This window comes from Primulina eburnea, chromosome 3 (genome assembly GCF_022965805.1).
Source record: "Primulina eburnea isolate SZY01 chromosome 3, ASM2296580v1, whole genome shotgun sequence".
Taxonomy (NCBI): domain Eukaryota; kingdom Viridiplantae; phylum Streptophyta; class Magnoliopsida; order Lamiales; family Gesneriaceae; genus Primulina; species Primulina eburnea.
Window position 1 is genome coordinate 28,401,108 of NC_133103.1, and position 14,741 is coordinate 28,415,848.

The 14,741-nt window shown below is 36.1% G+C and overlaps 1 protein-coding gene across 1 annotated transcript; it reads right to left on the reverse strand.

Moving 5' to 3' along the window:
* Positions 1 to 431: 431 nt before the first annotated feature.
* Positions 432 to 4,077, reverse strand: LOC140827505 (probable receptor-like protein kinase At5g18500). Its single transcript, XM_073190179.1, has 8 exons — positions 3,690 to 4,077; positions 2,650 to 3,318; positions 2,448 to 2,552; positions 2,162 to 2,284; positions 1,906 to 2,076; positions 1,634 to 1,763; positions 1,116 to 1,328; positions 432 to 985 (listed from the first exon to the last, which is right to left on the reverse strand). The coding sequence occupies exons 2-8, from the start codon at positions 3,297 to 3,299 to the stop codon at positions 920 to 922; spliced, it is 1,458 nt and encodes a 485-aa protein (XP_073046280.1). The 5' UTR covers positions 3,300 to 3,318; positions 3,690 to 4,077; the 3' UTR covers positions 432 to 919.
* Between the last annotated feature and the right edge of the window lie 10,664 nt (positions 4,078 to 14,741).

Consider the following 14,741-nt stretch of genomic DNA (forward strand, 5'->3'; position numbering starts at 1 on the left):
TTTTAGAAAACTACTTGTTTAATTATTATATTCATACAAAAATTCTTCTTTTCACAACGTCGGACAAGTTAATTTTTTGTCAAATTCATTCTATTTATAGTCAGTCTCATGCCCCTAACTTTAGGCAAAGTTAAAATAAATTCATCTCCAAATGATATAGATTACTGACACAATCACGATACACCCGCAATTTAGGGTTAACTCGACCCTACCCCTGCGGGTAGTGCCCACACAGGATCTCAGCCATTGATTTTACATAGTGATTAAATTTAGGCATTTGATCACCTCATGGGGTGTATGTGTGTTTAAATCTGGGCTTTTGATCACCTCATGAAGGCAATGCCTCACAAGATAGGGTGAAATGAACCGCAATTTAGTTATCAAAAATAAGTTTTGCACGGGATATTTGAAATCCAAATAGGTAGGCAGCAAATTTTTTATTTTAGAAAAAAAAAAGTTCCACCTGGAGATTCTATGTTACATACATTGTACGCGTACGTATACACAATACATGCACATGCTTCGATAGACACAATCATTACTTTTGTACTGAAACATAGTATCATAAAATACAAATTTTATTCACACCAATGAATCATACCGTATTCCAGTTTGGATTTTATTCATCAAGGAGAGTTGTAAGCATAGAGTCCCTTCAAGTCTATATTCACAGCCTCGAAGACAAGGAAAAACACTGTGATTCTCCTAATAGCCAGCTAACCAGACTATTAAGGACGGAATCCTTCGTGCTGAGGTGTATATATATCGGTATCTTTTAATTTTAATAAATCGTTTTCATATGTATACTTTGTTTTCAAAGGAATAAAAAAACTTGAATTCACTTAGCACTTCATGGTTTTCCTGCTATACGAATGTATCGTGTGTACGACCTCAACTTGGAATTGTCGTGCGTGTTGTATCAGTATCTGTGTATTTGCTCGCCATCCGAGGATGGTCTGAAGGATTCCTTCGCCTTCTTACGCCCCTGAAGCAGAACATGAAACGGGTTGAAAATGAAACTTCTGAAAGATGGATTCAGGTGGTTTTCTTGTTTTTCTTAATTTAATTATATCAAAGAAAAAAAGCAGGAAAGAATATTTTGCATATAAGCAAACCTCTCTTGGCACGGGATATTCCTCTGACTGAAGCATGCGGACCACTTGACTCATTGGAGGTCTTTGTTCGACATTGGGATCAACACACCTCAAGGCTGTCAAAAGGGCTCGTTTAAAGGCAGATTTAGATGGCCTATTGTCTATATTTGGATCAAGCACTTCCTCAGAACGCTTCACCCCAACCATCATCTTTATCCAGTCCACCAGATTTTTCTGCTTTGCAAGATCATCAACAGAGTGTATTTTACAGAAGTATCATGAAAAGAGAACCAGTTCAATTACGTAGCGCAGCAAGTGAATCTAAGTCTTGAAGATGAGATTGTCAGTGAATATAACTTGGAACTATTTACAAAATCAGTTGGCATCAGGGCTCAGGCTCTGGTTCTAGCATGAATGGGACAGAGCATGAATGAATTAAGCGAAAGGATAGTTGAATTTCTGTACTATTTTTCCTCAACATTTGATATCAGAATCAGTGCTCTGCATAAACTCAAAGACGAATATAAACTAAACTATACCTCAGGCAAAGGTCGGCTGTCATCTACTGGTTCCCTTCCTGTTATCGCTTCCAAAAGCAAAACCCCGAAGCTATAAACATCACTCTTTTCATTTAGGAAGCCACTGCTAGCATATTCTGGGGCTACGTATCTACATAAAAGAGGCAAATCCGAGACGAGATGGGGAAACGTGAGAGTTTAAGATTACAAAACTAATAACATATTTCGAAGAGTTAACAATTTACAAATAAGTCCCAGATTGAGATCATGTAGATCCTGAACAAAAAACTCACCCGAAAGTTCCCATAACTCTTGTGATAATATGAGTTTCTCCAGCACCAAGCAACTTGGCAAGACCAAAATCAGATATTTTTGCATTAAAGTCGTCATCTATCAATATATTGCTCGACTTAATGTCTCGATGAACCACTTTGGGATCAATCGCTTCGTGTAGGTATGCTATTCTGCAACAGTCAAGTCAATTTACATCGATAAACAGATGACTTTGGTCACGCAAATTTGCCAACATAAAGATACGTAAAAACTCACGCTTTGGCGGTGCCAAGTAGAATTTTCATTCGTCCCTCCCACGTAAGGTATCCATGCTGGAACATTGCTCCATGGAGCCATTGCTCTAGATTGCCATTGTTTACATACTCATATACCAATAACCTATATGTGTAGCAAAATAGGGGGAAAAAAGGTAACTAAATACATTCTATTGGCCGTTATGACTTGTACAAGTTTAAGTAAAATGTAATTCTAAATCAACAATAAATTTGCCATAATTTGGTTTCTTAAAAGGAAAGAGATGCGAAGTTTGAAAGAATAATACCTATGAGTACCTTCGATACAATATCCCAAAAGTCGAACCAAGTTTTTATGCCGGACATGGCCAATAGCTTCTACTTCCACCCTAAACTCTTTCTCCGCTTGCCCTCTACAATTTAAACATCACATGGTAATCAACTCATAAAGAAAGCAACTAAGAGAAATTTTCGCTTAATATGCTGGATGAAATCCATAAAACGACTCACAAATTGTTAAGTAGCCTTTTCACTGCCACAACAATACCATTGGTCAGTTGGCCCCGATAGACAACTCCGTATCCGCCCTCACCAATTACATTTTCTTTCGAAAACTTATCCGTTGCTATTGCAAGATCCCTTAGCGTAAACCAGTGACCCCAATCGAGCTGAGAGAGCTCAGGAAGGCCCGCTAGAGGGGACGGTATGGTTATAGGATGCGAAGAAGGCTGGTTTAGTGCCGGAGAACCCTTCCTCTCCACAGATTCATATGCCCCGTCATCTTTCCTTATGAAAGTAAAGGAACCTGATTGACCACTACTATCTGCATTACTTCCCTTCCCATTGTTCAATTGAGTTAAAACCTTGTCAGAATCCTTTCCATGATACAGTTCTCCATTGGAGAATGAATCTCTTTCGGGATCAAAATGTATAGTTGAATTCTGGTCCATTCTTATCTCTTTGATTTCCTTCGACACATTTGGAATCTGGTTAACTGGAAGTTTATTCGCTGTCCTGAATTTCTTACGCGCTATAAACCACCATAGCATCGAAAGAACAAGTACAGCAAAGATGCAGAAGAAGATGCCCACTAGAGCCCACACCTTCAGATTAAAGATGCCAGTTTCCTTCGACAAACCGGAATTGTGACTGGAACCCATTTTCTTGATTACAAAAGGACTGCCACATAAAATAAAGATGATAAAGAAACAGAATCACCTCACACAATAGGCGCCATTTCTTCCAAGCTTACCAAAGGTCAACAATATTAGTAAAACAGAATGAACCGCTCTTCAAGAAAGACACTCTCTTGTTCAAGAAGAATACACATAGTGAAAACATTAGATGCATACAGTAAATCAAGGGAACAAAGCTTGCCATTTTCCTATTTCAAGTATAAGCTTGAGCAAACGCGACGACCAGTTCTAACAGAGAAGCATAGAAAAAACAATTGTTGCTATCCTCACTTCAACTTGGCTCTCTGATCACATCATTTTCTCGAAGAAAACACACAAAACAATGGAAAAACGCCATAAAGATTCAAACTTCACCTTGATTTAATCGGATGGAGATATATTAAATATTTGCCTCCTTCATCGTTTCATTCAAACTCAAAATCCCATAAATCTGAAATCTTTGTTCAATGTCGATAACCCAATGATCTCCTCAAGCAGCCACGCTGGTAACTTTATGGGATCTCCTTGGTTTTGAATTTTTCCTACTATAATATAATGTCAAGTGGATATAAATATAGATATCATAGTACCATTATTGATAGTAATAATAACGAAAGGTCTTGAAGAAGACGAAGAGATTAATTTTTATAGTATTTCTTGAATTGCCAGAGAAAAAACTTGTTTTGAAGTTGAAGTAATATCGCAGAAACCATGTGGATTTCTGGGAAATGTAGAGAACGAGGCGTTTGGGTAACAAGTAGGCATGGGCTTTTCAGCGGTTGGTAATACCTTGCACTCAGCCTCAGTTGTTGAAATAATAATTCAATAAATCAATAATTATAATAATAATAATAAATAGATAGATAAATAAATAAAAATGACCAACTAAGTTTTTATATGATTGAAGTAAGAATAATTTTTTTAAAAATCTTCAGACTCAATATTAAATTTAAGTTTAGTTTTTGTCAAAAAAATTATTTGTTTATATTTTTTAATCCACAACAAATATGTTTATACTTCTTAAGCCACATATATTTTCTCGGATGAAAATCAATATAAAAATTTTAAAAATAATGTTATTTATGAATTTTGAATATCAAATATTTCATATTTTTTGTATTAATATATGATTTTTTAAGTACTCAAACATGTATAACAAATATGATATTAATAAAAAAAATTCAAATGAAAATCGGTAAAAGATATTGAAAATATGATATTAATATATGATATTATATTATAATTACATCAGATACAATACTAATATATTATTTTTGAATATTCAAACATGTGTAACAAATGTTGATATTAATAAAAAAAAATAATTTTATATTAAAAATCTTATCTATTTATCATATCTAAAAAAATTGGTACTCAAATACATATTTTATTATCATATTTCAATATTTTGTACATATCTTCGTCAGAAAAAATAAATTTTTCATAAATATCAATATTTTTATATATGTGTTGGGTGTCGAAAATCATATATTAAAAACAATTAATCACAAACCTCTCTTATTTCTTTTCTATTGCAATTTCTGGATTATTATATGATTATTTTTCAACTTTCCATATATAGAAAGAGATAGACTAAAAACGACATCTGTTATGTTACTCAAATATCATATATTAATACTTTATTTTTAAATTTTTATATCGATTTTCTTCTAAGAAAAGATACGTGGGTTAAAGAATTCAAACACATTTTGTTTGATACGGTGATTGAAAAAAAAAATTATTATTTTGGAACAATTTACCGTTAAGTAATCTCATCAATCGTTTTTAATTATGTAACTAATAAAAGTCAGCAAAGATACATTTTTTCATCAGAATTTTATTATTTGTTGAAAGAGTAGGTCTCTTGTGAGACGGTCTCACGAATATTTATATGTGAGATGGATCAACCCTATCGATATTCACAATAAAAAGTAATATTCTTAGCATAAAAACTAATATTTTTCATTGATGATCCAAATAAGATATTCATCTCACAAAATATGACCCGTGAGATCGTCTCATACAAGTTTTTACCTTGTTGAAATGGCCTTGAATGACCAAAATCATATCAATTAATAGTTAATAAAATAAATAAATTCCCTTAAACAAACCAAAACATTTGAAATTATTTATTAAAGATCAAGTATTAGATTATTTTTGAAAATGAATCAAGTTTTCAAAAATGTAATAATACTTAAACTATCTATTACATATTATTAACCTACATTAAGAACAAAAATATGATGTTATTTATATTATCAGAAATAGATTTAAGTTGATTTTATAGTAATTTATTATAATATTTTCATAAATTCTATAATGAACATTAATTAATTAATAATTTTATAATAAAATATAATGCTTTCAATTAAAATTTTTAACATAACCATGTTGTGTTTGCCTTGTTAACTGTTCTAGTAACTCCTTTATTGAAGTAAACTTTGATATAACAAAAAGAAGATCAATCTCAAGGGTTTGCTATTCCTCTCTACTATCTCTTGGAGGAGATGAAAGTCAAGTTCATGGATGTTGTGAAGCTCCACAAGGTAAAAAAAATTTATTGTATTACAGTAGAATCATACCGTCTGAAAAACCTACCCAGTGGGATTGAACTGTTGGTAGATAAAGAAATAAAAAGTTTAGGTGATGTTGTACTCAGATATGGATTCTGAAGATGCGAGAGAAAATATCCCTTGGCACATGTATTTTCTGGAAAGATGAAATGAACGGACAAGCCCGAAACAAAGAAAATCCAACTGATAAATCATGTGTCTGAGACGTTGGTACCAGCACCAATCCAACTGTTCTTGTTTCCACTTTGAAAGGTGTTAGGTCTGTTGAACATGAAATTGTCACCAGTCGGTCCGCACTACCTCTTATTGACCCAAAGGCCAAAGGAAATGCCATTTCGGTCAAAGAGAAAAATTATCAAATGTTCATGCTGTCATAAACTTGACCATGTAAATGGTCAACGAAATTGCCAAGGAACATATGGTGAATTTGACAAATTGGTAAACTGCCGCACAATTGTTCTATTTGACAAAATTTTGTAGACCAAGACTCTGAAAGAAGTGGTCGTTCTTGAGCTGAAGATGCTAAAGTGGGCGGAAACAAATGTGATCTCCGAATCTCTTCAGCAACGAGATTTCACTGAACTGAAAATCAAGAAAATTATCTTACGACACATGATTCAACAGATAAGGGAAATTTTTTGTCATCAACTGCCCTACAACACAAGATGACGCAACTGGGATAAGCTAGCTAGAAATGGATGCAATATCACAATCCATGGCGGTGAAAGTTAAGAGGCAGTATATTCAGCTTCCGGAGGTTGAAAATGTGAATGTTGCTTCAGTCTTTGACTTAGGATAAATCAGACTGCCAAAAAACCAGCCCTGAGACAGTTATAGTCGTTTCGGAGGAAATTCAAGATGATACTAAAATAATTACAGTCGTTGCTCAAGCTACGAGAAAGGTAATTCCAGTCAATGCTCAAGTTGACATTGAGATGGCTGAGCAGAATTCAGTCGGTAGCTCAGCGGCTCAAATTTATGTCAAAACCATCATTCAACAACAAGTTCAAAACAAATATTTGGAAAAACATGGGGAATATACTACACTTGCTCCTCCTCATTCTCCCAATCAAACTCAAACTCATGTAAATTTCCCAAAAATTCCATTGATCTCTGTGGATGAAGTTGTCCACTCTCAGTCCCAATTTGAGTTTGATCATAGTATAGTAGACCCTTCCTCTCCAATGATTGAAGATCCTACAATTAAAAACCAAATTTGGAATTCTTGTCAACAATCCCAGTCAGTGATTAGATACTTGAAGACCCTAGTGCTTCAATCAAAATTCTTGCCGATCAAGAAATTGTTATCTTCTCCGGACAGCCTAGCTCAAAAGAAGTGGTTGATCCATGTTGGAAAATTTGATGCTTAACGAATGAAAATTAAGCAAGTAAATCAATATGTTTGATTGGAAAAATTCGAAACGAAGAACGAAACTTAAAGAACGAATATTAAGTCCGGTGGTTCTGAATTAAACTCGAAACAAGTTCATCAAATGTTGAACGAATTCAAATGAGTAGTCGGAACATGTAAGGGATGAAAATCGGAAAAAAAAAATTGTGCATGAACAGTAGCCGGAGCGCACCCTTGTGCGGGTCTGCGCGTAGATGCGCGCGCACCGCCGAGAGATCTCGGCAGGCGTTGCCGAGAGCTCTTGGCAGGCAGCTGCCAAGAGCGCTCGGCAGGAGCTGCGTGCGAGCAGGAGTGCGCCCCTGCGCGCACAGACGTGTCCCTTCGAGTTTTTCTGCTGTTTTTCTGACATTTTTTCATTCCTTTGGCATTATTTGATGCATGTGATCAGTTATAATAGTCAAGGGACACCCATATGAATGAAAGATCAGTGTATTTTCACATGAAAATCATTATATGTTTGATTTATTGAAAATCAAAAATAAATTACACATTTTTCGTCGTATGCATATTGTCTTCTTCTTTCTTCAACAAGAGAGAGTTCCTTCATTTCATTGTGATAGAACTTGAATATTTGAGTGCATCATTATTCAAGTGTTGTAGTTGTATCTTGGGAGAAGATTGCCACCAACCTCTAGCACATTGTGAGAGGGCAAATTCTTCTCAAGGAGAAAGTTTTTAACATTTACCTCTACAAAGCCATTATCTTTATTTTCTTCTTGCTTCTCCTCCCATATTTAAATACTACAAACAACAATCTTAAGAAGAATTTTTGTTTTTGATCATTTGCAAGAATAATATCAATGGCATTCAACATCTACAACACCACATGCAACCACTGCACAAGGAGAGAAACCAAAGAAGTTTTCTGGTACAGACTTCAAAAGATGGCAACAAAAGATGCTTTTCTATCTCACAACCTTGAGTTTGTCAAGGTTCTTGAAGGAGGATCCTCCCGTCGTTGCTGAAAACGACACAGACACCAACATGAGGGCCGCTTTGGATGCATGGAACCAAAGTGATTTCTTGTGCAAAAACTATGTAACGTACCGTACTTTTACTACTTGAAATTTGCGGAAAAATAAAATTTTTTATTCAAATAAAACATCCGTACGGTCGTCACCTAACATACATAAAATATCTTTAAAATAATCCATCACCAAATAAAAGTTTGCTAAAAGAACGCTGTCTCAACTCGTCTCACATTCAAATCAAAACATCAGAGTATTTTAAAAGTTTGCATAAACATAATCTTGCGGTCCTCGGGTTTAGTCTGCCGCTCAGCCCAAGCCTGCCCCTTGGTCGCCACCTCCTGTCTCCTGCTCATCGTACTCACCTGCATCGATCAAGTCTAGTGAGTCTAAAGACTCAACACGTATAAATTGAAAGTAACGAGTACTACATAATAAAAATCGCATGCTTCTTTAAAATAGGACATACATAACTTTAAATTGACTTGCATAAACTTCAACTCGAAATAAACTTGAACATACATACTACGACGTGCCATGAACATAAACTTTTCTTAAACATGCTTTCATACTTCAACGTACTTAACTGCATAATTTTACGTGGAGGATATTTCAAAGCAAGTGACCCTTAACATGATAAACGCCTGATCAGACACACCACAGTACTGGGCTGACAGGGACGTATCCACTGTCGCATACATAAGATCCCTGTTCATGATTTAACAGGCCAGTTGATCCACGTTCATAATTTAACGCTTCACAACCACGATCTAACCCGTTCATAATTTAACGGACGGATTGGTCCCCGTTCATGATTTAACGCTTTCCAATCCTTAACTTTCTTTGGTCATAAGACAATTAGCATACCTACAAACTTAACCATTTTCTTGCACGTCAACATACTTACTAGGCGTTGAGGGATTCGTTGGACTTCGACTGGGCCGTTGCTGCGACGTACTAACATGGAATTGCATACTTAACTTGCATAACTTAGACGTAAAAATCATACTTACCCCTAAGTTCAATCAACACTTGGGACGTTCTAAAATTTCCCATGACTCGATCATGAAAACATCATATTAAACCTTAACTTAAAACCTCAACCAAATTCCAAAGTGAATGAGAGAATGTATCCCAAAAATAGGAGGACACGGACCCCGTGTCTGGGTCCTGGCTTGGGTCCGTGTAGATACTGTATGGGGTGTGTGTAGAAAAGCAAGGGCACGGACCCCGTCTAAAGGTCCGGGTCAGGGTCCGTGTAGATACTGTAAAAGGAGTACTCGGAAAGGGGAGAGGCACGGACCCCGTGCTTAGGTCCGTGTGGAGGTCCGTGTACACTCGGGTCCTAGACATTGCTGAGGGAACGAAGGCACGGACCCCGTGCGGGGGTGAAAAACTTACACAATACTTAGTCTCCTAATTAACACATAACGGCACAAGATTTCCACAACTCGAGACTATCCTAGGACACCATAGCAATGAACTAAACTCGTGTAATTGCCTCAACGTGACGACGTTCACCCTACAACTCATACGAACCAAAATACGGTCTTTGACATCAACTTGATTCCTACGACATTTGATTCAACTAGATGACCAATGACCCGAAGCGAACCATTAGTGATCGACCCAACAACATAAGCAAGTACCTACACGCAGCAACAATCACCGGTCGAGCCCCCAACGAAGCCTGCAACATAAAACTTCAAGAAACGTATCAATACAAATTTTCTGGAAATCGCAGTTTGAGCAGTCACACGAAAAATATCATAACTCTCTCATTTTTCGTCCAAAAATCTCGTACCTTATATCAAATCGAAGGTATCGAAAAGTTCTACGTTTTTGCCGTTGAAAGTTTTCCCAAAATGTGAACAGAAAAATCGCAGTTTTTGAAAAGACAGCAAAAACGAGTTTTAGATCTAACATTTTGCCCTCGAAATTGATCCGATCTATACCCCGCTCAAACTACTAACATGATACATAACTTTTACGCATAAAAATCAACGCAACGCATAATATGACTTGATCGACACAGCAAGAACAGAATATACGTGCCTTATGATATCAAACGTTACCGAAAGACGACACCGAAGCGGAGATAGGAGCGAGGTTGATCCGGGACGAACGTGGCACCGTTTTTCCTTGAAAATAACCAACGAAAATCGCCGGGAATATTGACTAAAAGGGGCGGCTGCTGTTTTGCAAAGAACCCTAATCTTTTTCTCTCCAAAATAATGAAATTTTGAATTGTATTGTGTGAGTGTGTGTTTTACGTTTTCTAGTGTGTGTAGAGTGTGTGTGTGCGTGTGTGTGTTAGATAATTAGGAGGAGTAAAATTTGCTAATTAATAAATAACAATGCTAATCAAGATGCTAATTAAAATGTTGACTCAACTAACAATTTAATTAAAATACTATCCTTACTCATCTTTAAATAAAACTCTTTAATTAAAATATAGCACACACCATACTAGAATTTAAAAGTTCTAAAATCAAAGACTCTCAAAATAATAAAATTTAGGATTCAAACTACTAACATCTCATAAAATACTAAATTTTAAAAGTTTTAAACTCTTAAAATCACTAACTAAACATTTAGGCTCAAAAATGCTAAAGCTCACTAAATTATTTAAAATACCCCCAAACTCAACTTAAAATAAAATACCATCTCTAAAATTGCCAAAATCGTCCCCGGGTCTTTTCCTCAATCCCGCTTCGAATAATCGCCTGAAACATGAAACTCGAAAGACATTTCCACGTGCATCACATAACATAATTTAATTTAAAATAGTGCATTTACATAAATTATGCATGACTAAAGCTCCTTTAAAATTAATTAAATGCTTTAATAATTTAAATAGATGCATGGGTTATACGTGTACTGAAATCGGGTTCTACAAACTACATCCTCAATGGACTTGACAATGCATTATACAATGTGTATTGTCAACTCAAGACCGCCAAGGAACTATGGGATATGCTTGATAAGAAATACAGGACGGAGGATGCGGGCTTGAAGAAGTTCATTGTTGGGAGATTTTTGGACTTCAAGATGGTGGACTCAAAATCCGTAATGAGTCAAGTGCAAGAACTACAACTTCTCTTGCACAAGATTCATGCGGAAGGAATGAGTCTAAGCGAGTACTTCCAAGTTGCTGCTATGATCGAGAAACTCCCTCCATTGTGGAAGGATTTCATGAATTACTTGAATCAAAAAAAAAAAGAGATGTGATTGGAGGATCTCATTGTGAGATTGGGGATAGAAGAGGACAACAAGAGCACCGAGGCCAAGGAAAGTAAAATGGCAGCAAGGGTGAACATTGTTGAATCAAGTTTTCAAAGGAAGAAGAGGAAGTTTGAGAAGCAACGACAACAAGGCCAACAACCACCAAATAAGAAGAAATTCAAAGGCACTTGTTATAACTGTGGAAAACCAAATAACATGGCTAAGGATTGTAGGAAGCCAAAGTGAGTGGCTTCGTAACTTTGTTGGTCAAACATGAGTTTAGACTAGTAGTACTGAAGATGACATCGGGTTTGGAAGTAACCCTTGTTGATGTACTTCATGTACCGGACATAAGAAAAAAGCTCGTGTCGAGGTCTTTGTTGGTCAAACATGGGTTTAGACTAGTATTTGAGTCTAACAAAGTTCTATTGACCAAGAATGGTCATTTTATTGGAAAATGATATCTCGATGATAAACTTTTCAAGTTGAATGTAATGGCTATACGCCAAAGTGTTGTTGAAATTATTAAAGATAAAAGTTCTATTTACTTGCTTGAGTGTTCTTATTTATGGCATGTTCATTTAGGACACGTAAATTTTAATACCTTGCAACGTTTAATGAAACTTGAATTATTGCCTAAACACAACATCGATCCAACACACAAATGCGAGATATGTGTTGAAGCAAAAATGACCAAAGCGCCTTACCACTCGATTGAAAGATGTAAACTCCTCTAGAACTAATACACACCGATCTTGGTGATTTAAAGTTTGTACAAACTAGAGGAGAGAAAAGATACTACGTGATATTCATTGATGATAATACAAAATACTGTTACGTATATATTTTGAGGTCGAAAGATGAAGCCTCTTGAAGCATTCAAATGTTATAAGACCGAAGTTGAGAATCAACTAGGCAAACAAATAAAGAGAGTTCGAAGCGATAGAGGGGGCGAATACGGAGCACCGTTTGATGAATTGTGCACATCTGTGGGTATAATTCATGAAACGACTGCTCCTTATTCACCACAATCGAATGGCATTGCCGAAAGAAAGAATCGAACTCTGAAAGATATGATGAATGCTATGTTAATAAGTTCAAGAATACCTCAAAACTTGTGGGGGGAAGCAATACTATCGGCTAATCGCATCCTGAACAAGATACCCCACAAAAAAAATGACAAGTCACCTTATGAATTGTGGATGTCACAAACCTTCCTACAAGTACCTCAAAGTATGGGGGTGTCTAGCTAAGGTTGAAATACCAAAGCCTAAACAAGAGCGAATTGGACCAAAGACGGTCGAGTGCATATTCATTGGATATGCACAAAATAGTAGTGCCTATAGGTTTATAGTGCACAAATATGTAAATACAGAAATAAATACGGGCATGACAATTGAGTCAAGAAATGCAGTATTTTTTGAAAATATATTTCCTTGTAAAGAAAGAAAAGAAAATGGTTCTAGCAAGCGAAAACTTGAAATGGAGCATGAAGGTCAATTACCTACACATGATCCAACTCTAAATGAAAATGCTATACCATTGGAAGGCTCTTCAAAAGAGTAAGAGCCAAGAAGAAGCAAAAGGACTACAATCTCAAAGTCCTTTGGTCTAGACTTCCATACTTTTATGTTGGAGAATGAACCAAATAACATACAAGATGCTCTGGCCTAGCCCTAAAGCTCCTTATTGGAAAGAAGCCATCAACTCATAAATGGACTCTATTTTGCAAAACCATACTTGAGAACTAGTGGATCTTCCACCAGGTACCAAGCCATTGAGATGCAAATGGATATTGAAAAATAAAATGAGATTTGATCGAAGTATTGAAAAATACAAAGCCAGGCTTGTGGCACAAGGATATAGACAAAGAGAAAGTCATGATTTCTTCGACACGTATTCACCAGTTTCAAGAATAACATACATTCATGTGCTCATTGCTATTGCAGCTTTGCATAACCTTGAGATCAAATGGATGTCAAAACGGCATTTTTAAATGGTGAACTTGAAGAAGAAATATATATGGAGCAACCTGAAGGCTTCATAGTTAAAGTACAAGAAATAAAGGTCTGTCGTTTAATTAAGTCGCTATACGGAACAAGCGCCCAAGCAGTGGCACGAAAAATTTGACAAGGTAGTATTGTCAAATGGATTTAAGATTAATGAGTGTGACAAATGTGTTTATATTAAAGGCCCTCGAGAATCTTATGTGATAGTATGTCTATATGTGGATGACATGCTAATAATGGGGAATAGCCAAGAGTTAATTAAGGGTACAAAAAAGTTTTTGACAAAACATTTTGATATGAAAGATATGGGTACCGCTGATGTAATTCTAGGGATTAAAATCTTTAGAACTCCAGAAGCAATAGTCTTATCTCAATCTCATTATGTAGAAACAGTGTTAAAGAAGTTTAACGCTTATGACTCCACCCCAGTAAAAATGCCTTTAAACGTGAATGTCCATTTGACGAAGAATCGTGGAGAACCAGTTTCCCAACTGGAATACTCCAGAATTATCGGAAGCCTTATGTACATCACTAATTGTACTAGACCTGACATCGCTTGTGCGGTTAACAAGTTAAGTCGGTTTACAAGTAATCCTAGTGATGCACACTGGAAGGCGTTAACAAAGGTGCTTAGATATTTAAAGCACACCTCAGAATATGGACTAAATTACACAAGGTATCCTGCAGTACTTAAAGGATACTGTGATGCAAATTGGATTTCTGATACCAATAACTCCAAATCCACCAGCGGCTATGTATTTAGCATTGGTGGAGGAGCAGTCTCTTGGAGGTAAATGAAACAAACTTGCATTGTGAGATCTACTATGGAATCGGGGTTCATAGCGCTAGATAAATCTGCAGAAGAAGCTGAGTGGCTTCGCAACTTTCTAGAGGACATTTAATGTTGGACAAGTCCAGTGCTAGCAATCTTGATACATTGCAACAGTCAGTCGACAATTGCAAGGGCACAAAACAATATGTACAATAGCAAGTCTCGACACATTCGTCGAAGACATAATACTGTTGACAGTTGATCTCTAATGGAGTTATATCTGTTGATTATATCAAATCAAAGGATAACTAAGCGGACCCGCTTACAAAAGCATTAAATAGAGATCAAATGTACTGTCTGTCAAGAGGAATGGCTTTAAAACCTACCAAATAAAGTTTTCATAGTGGCAATCCAACCTTGTAGATTGGAGATCCCAAGATCTTGGTTCAATGAGACGACTAAATTATGA

Coding starts and splice junctions, on each gene's coding strand:
- LOC140827505 (XM_073190179.1), bottom strand. CDS start 3,299: ATGGGTTCCAGTCACAATTCCGGTTTGTCGAAGGAAACTGGCATCTTT. Junction 2,553..2,649: donor AAAAGGCTACTTAACAATTT/GTGAGTCGTTTT, acceptor TTTAAATTGTAG/AGGGCAAGCGGAGAAAGAGT. Junction 2,285..2,447: donor TGTATCGAAGGTACTCATAG/GTATTATTCTTT, acceptor CTACACATATAG/GTTATTGGTATATGAGTATG.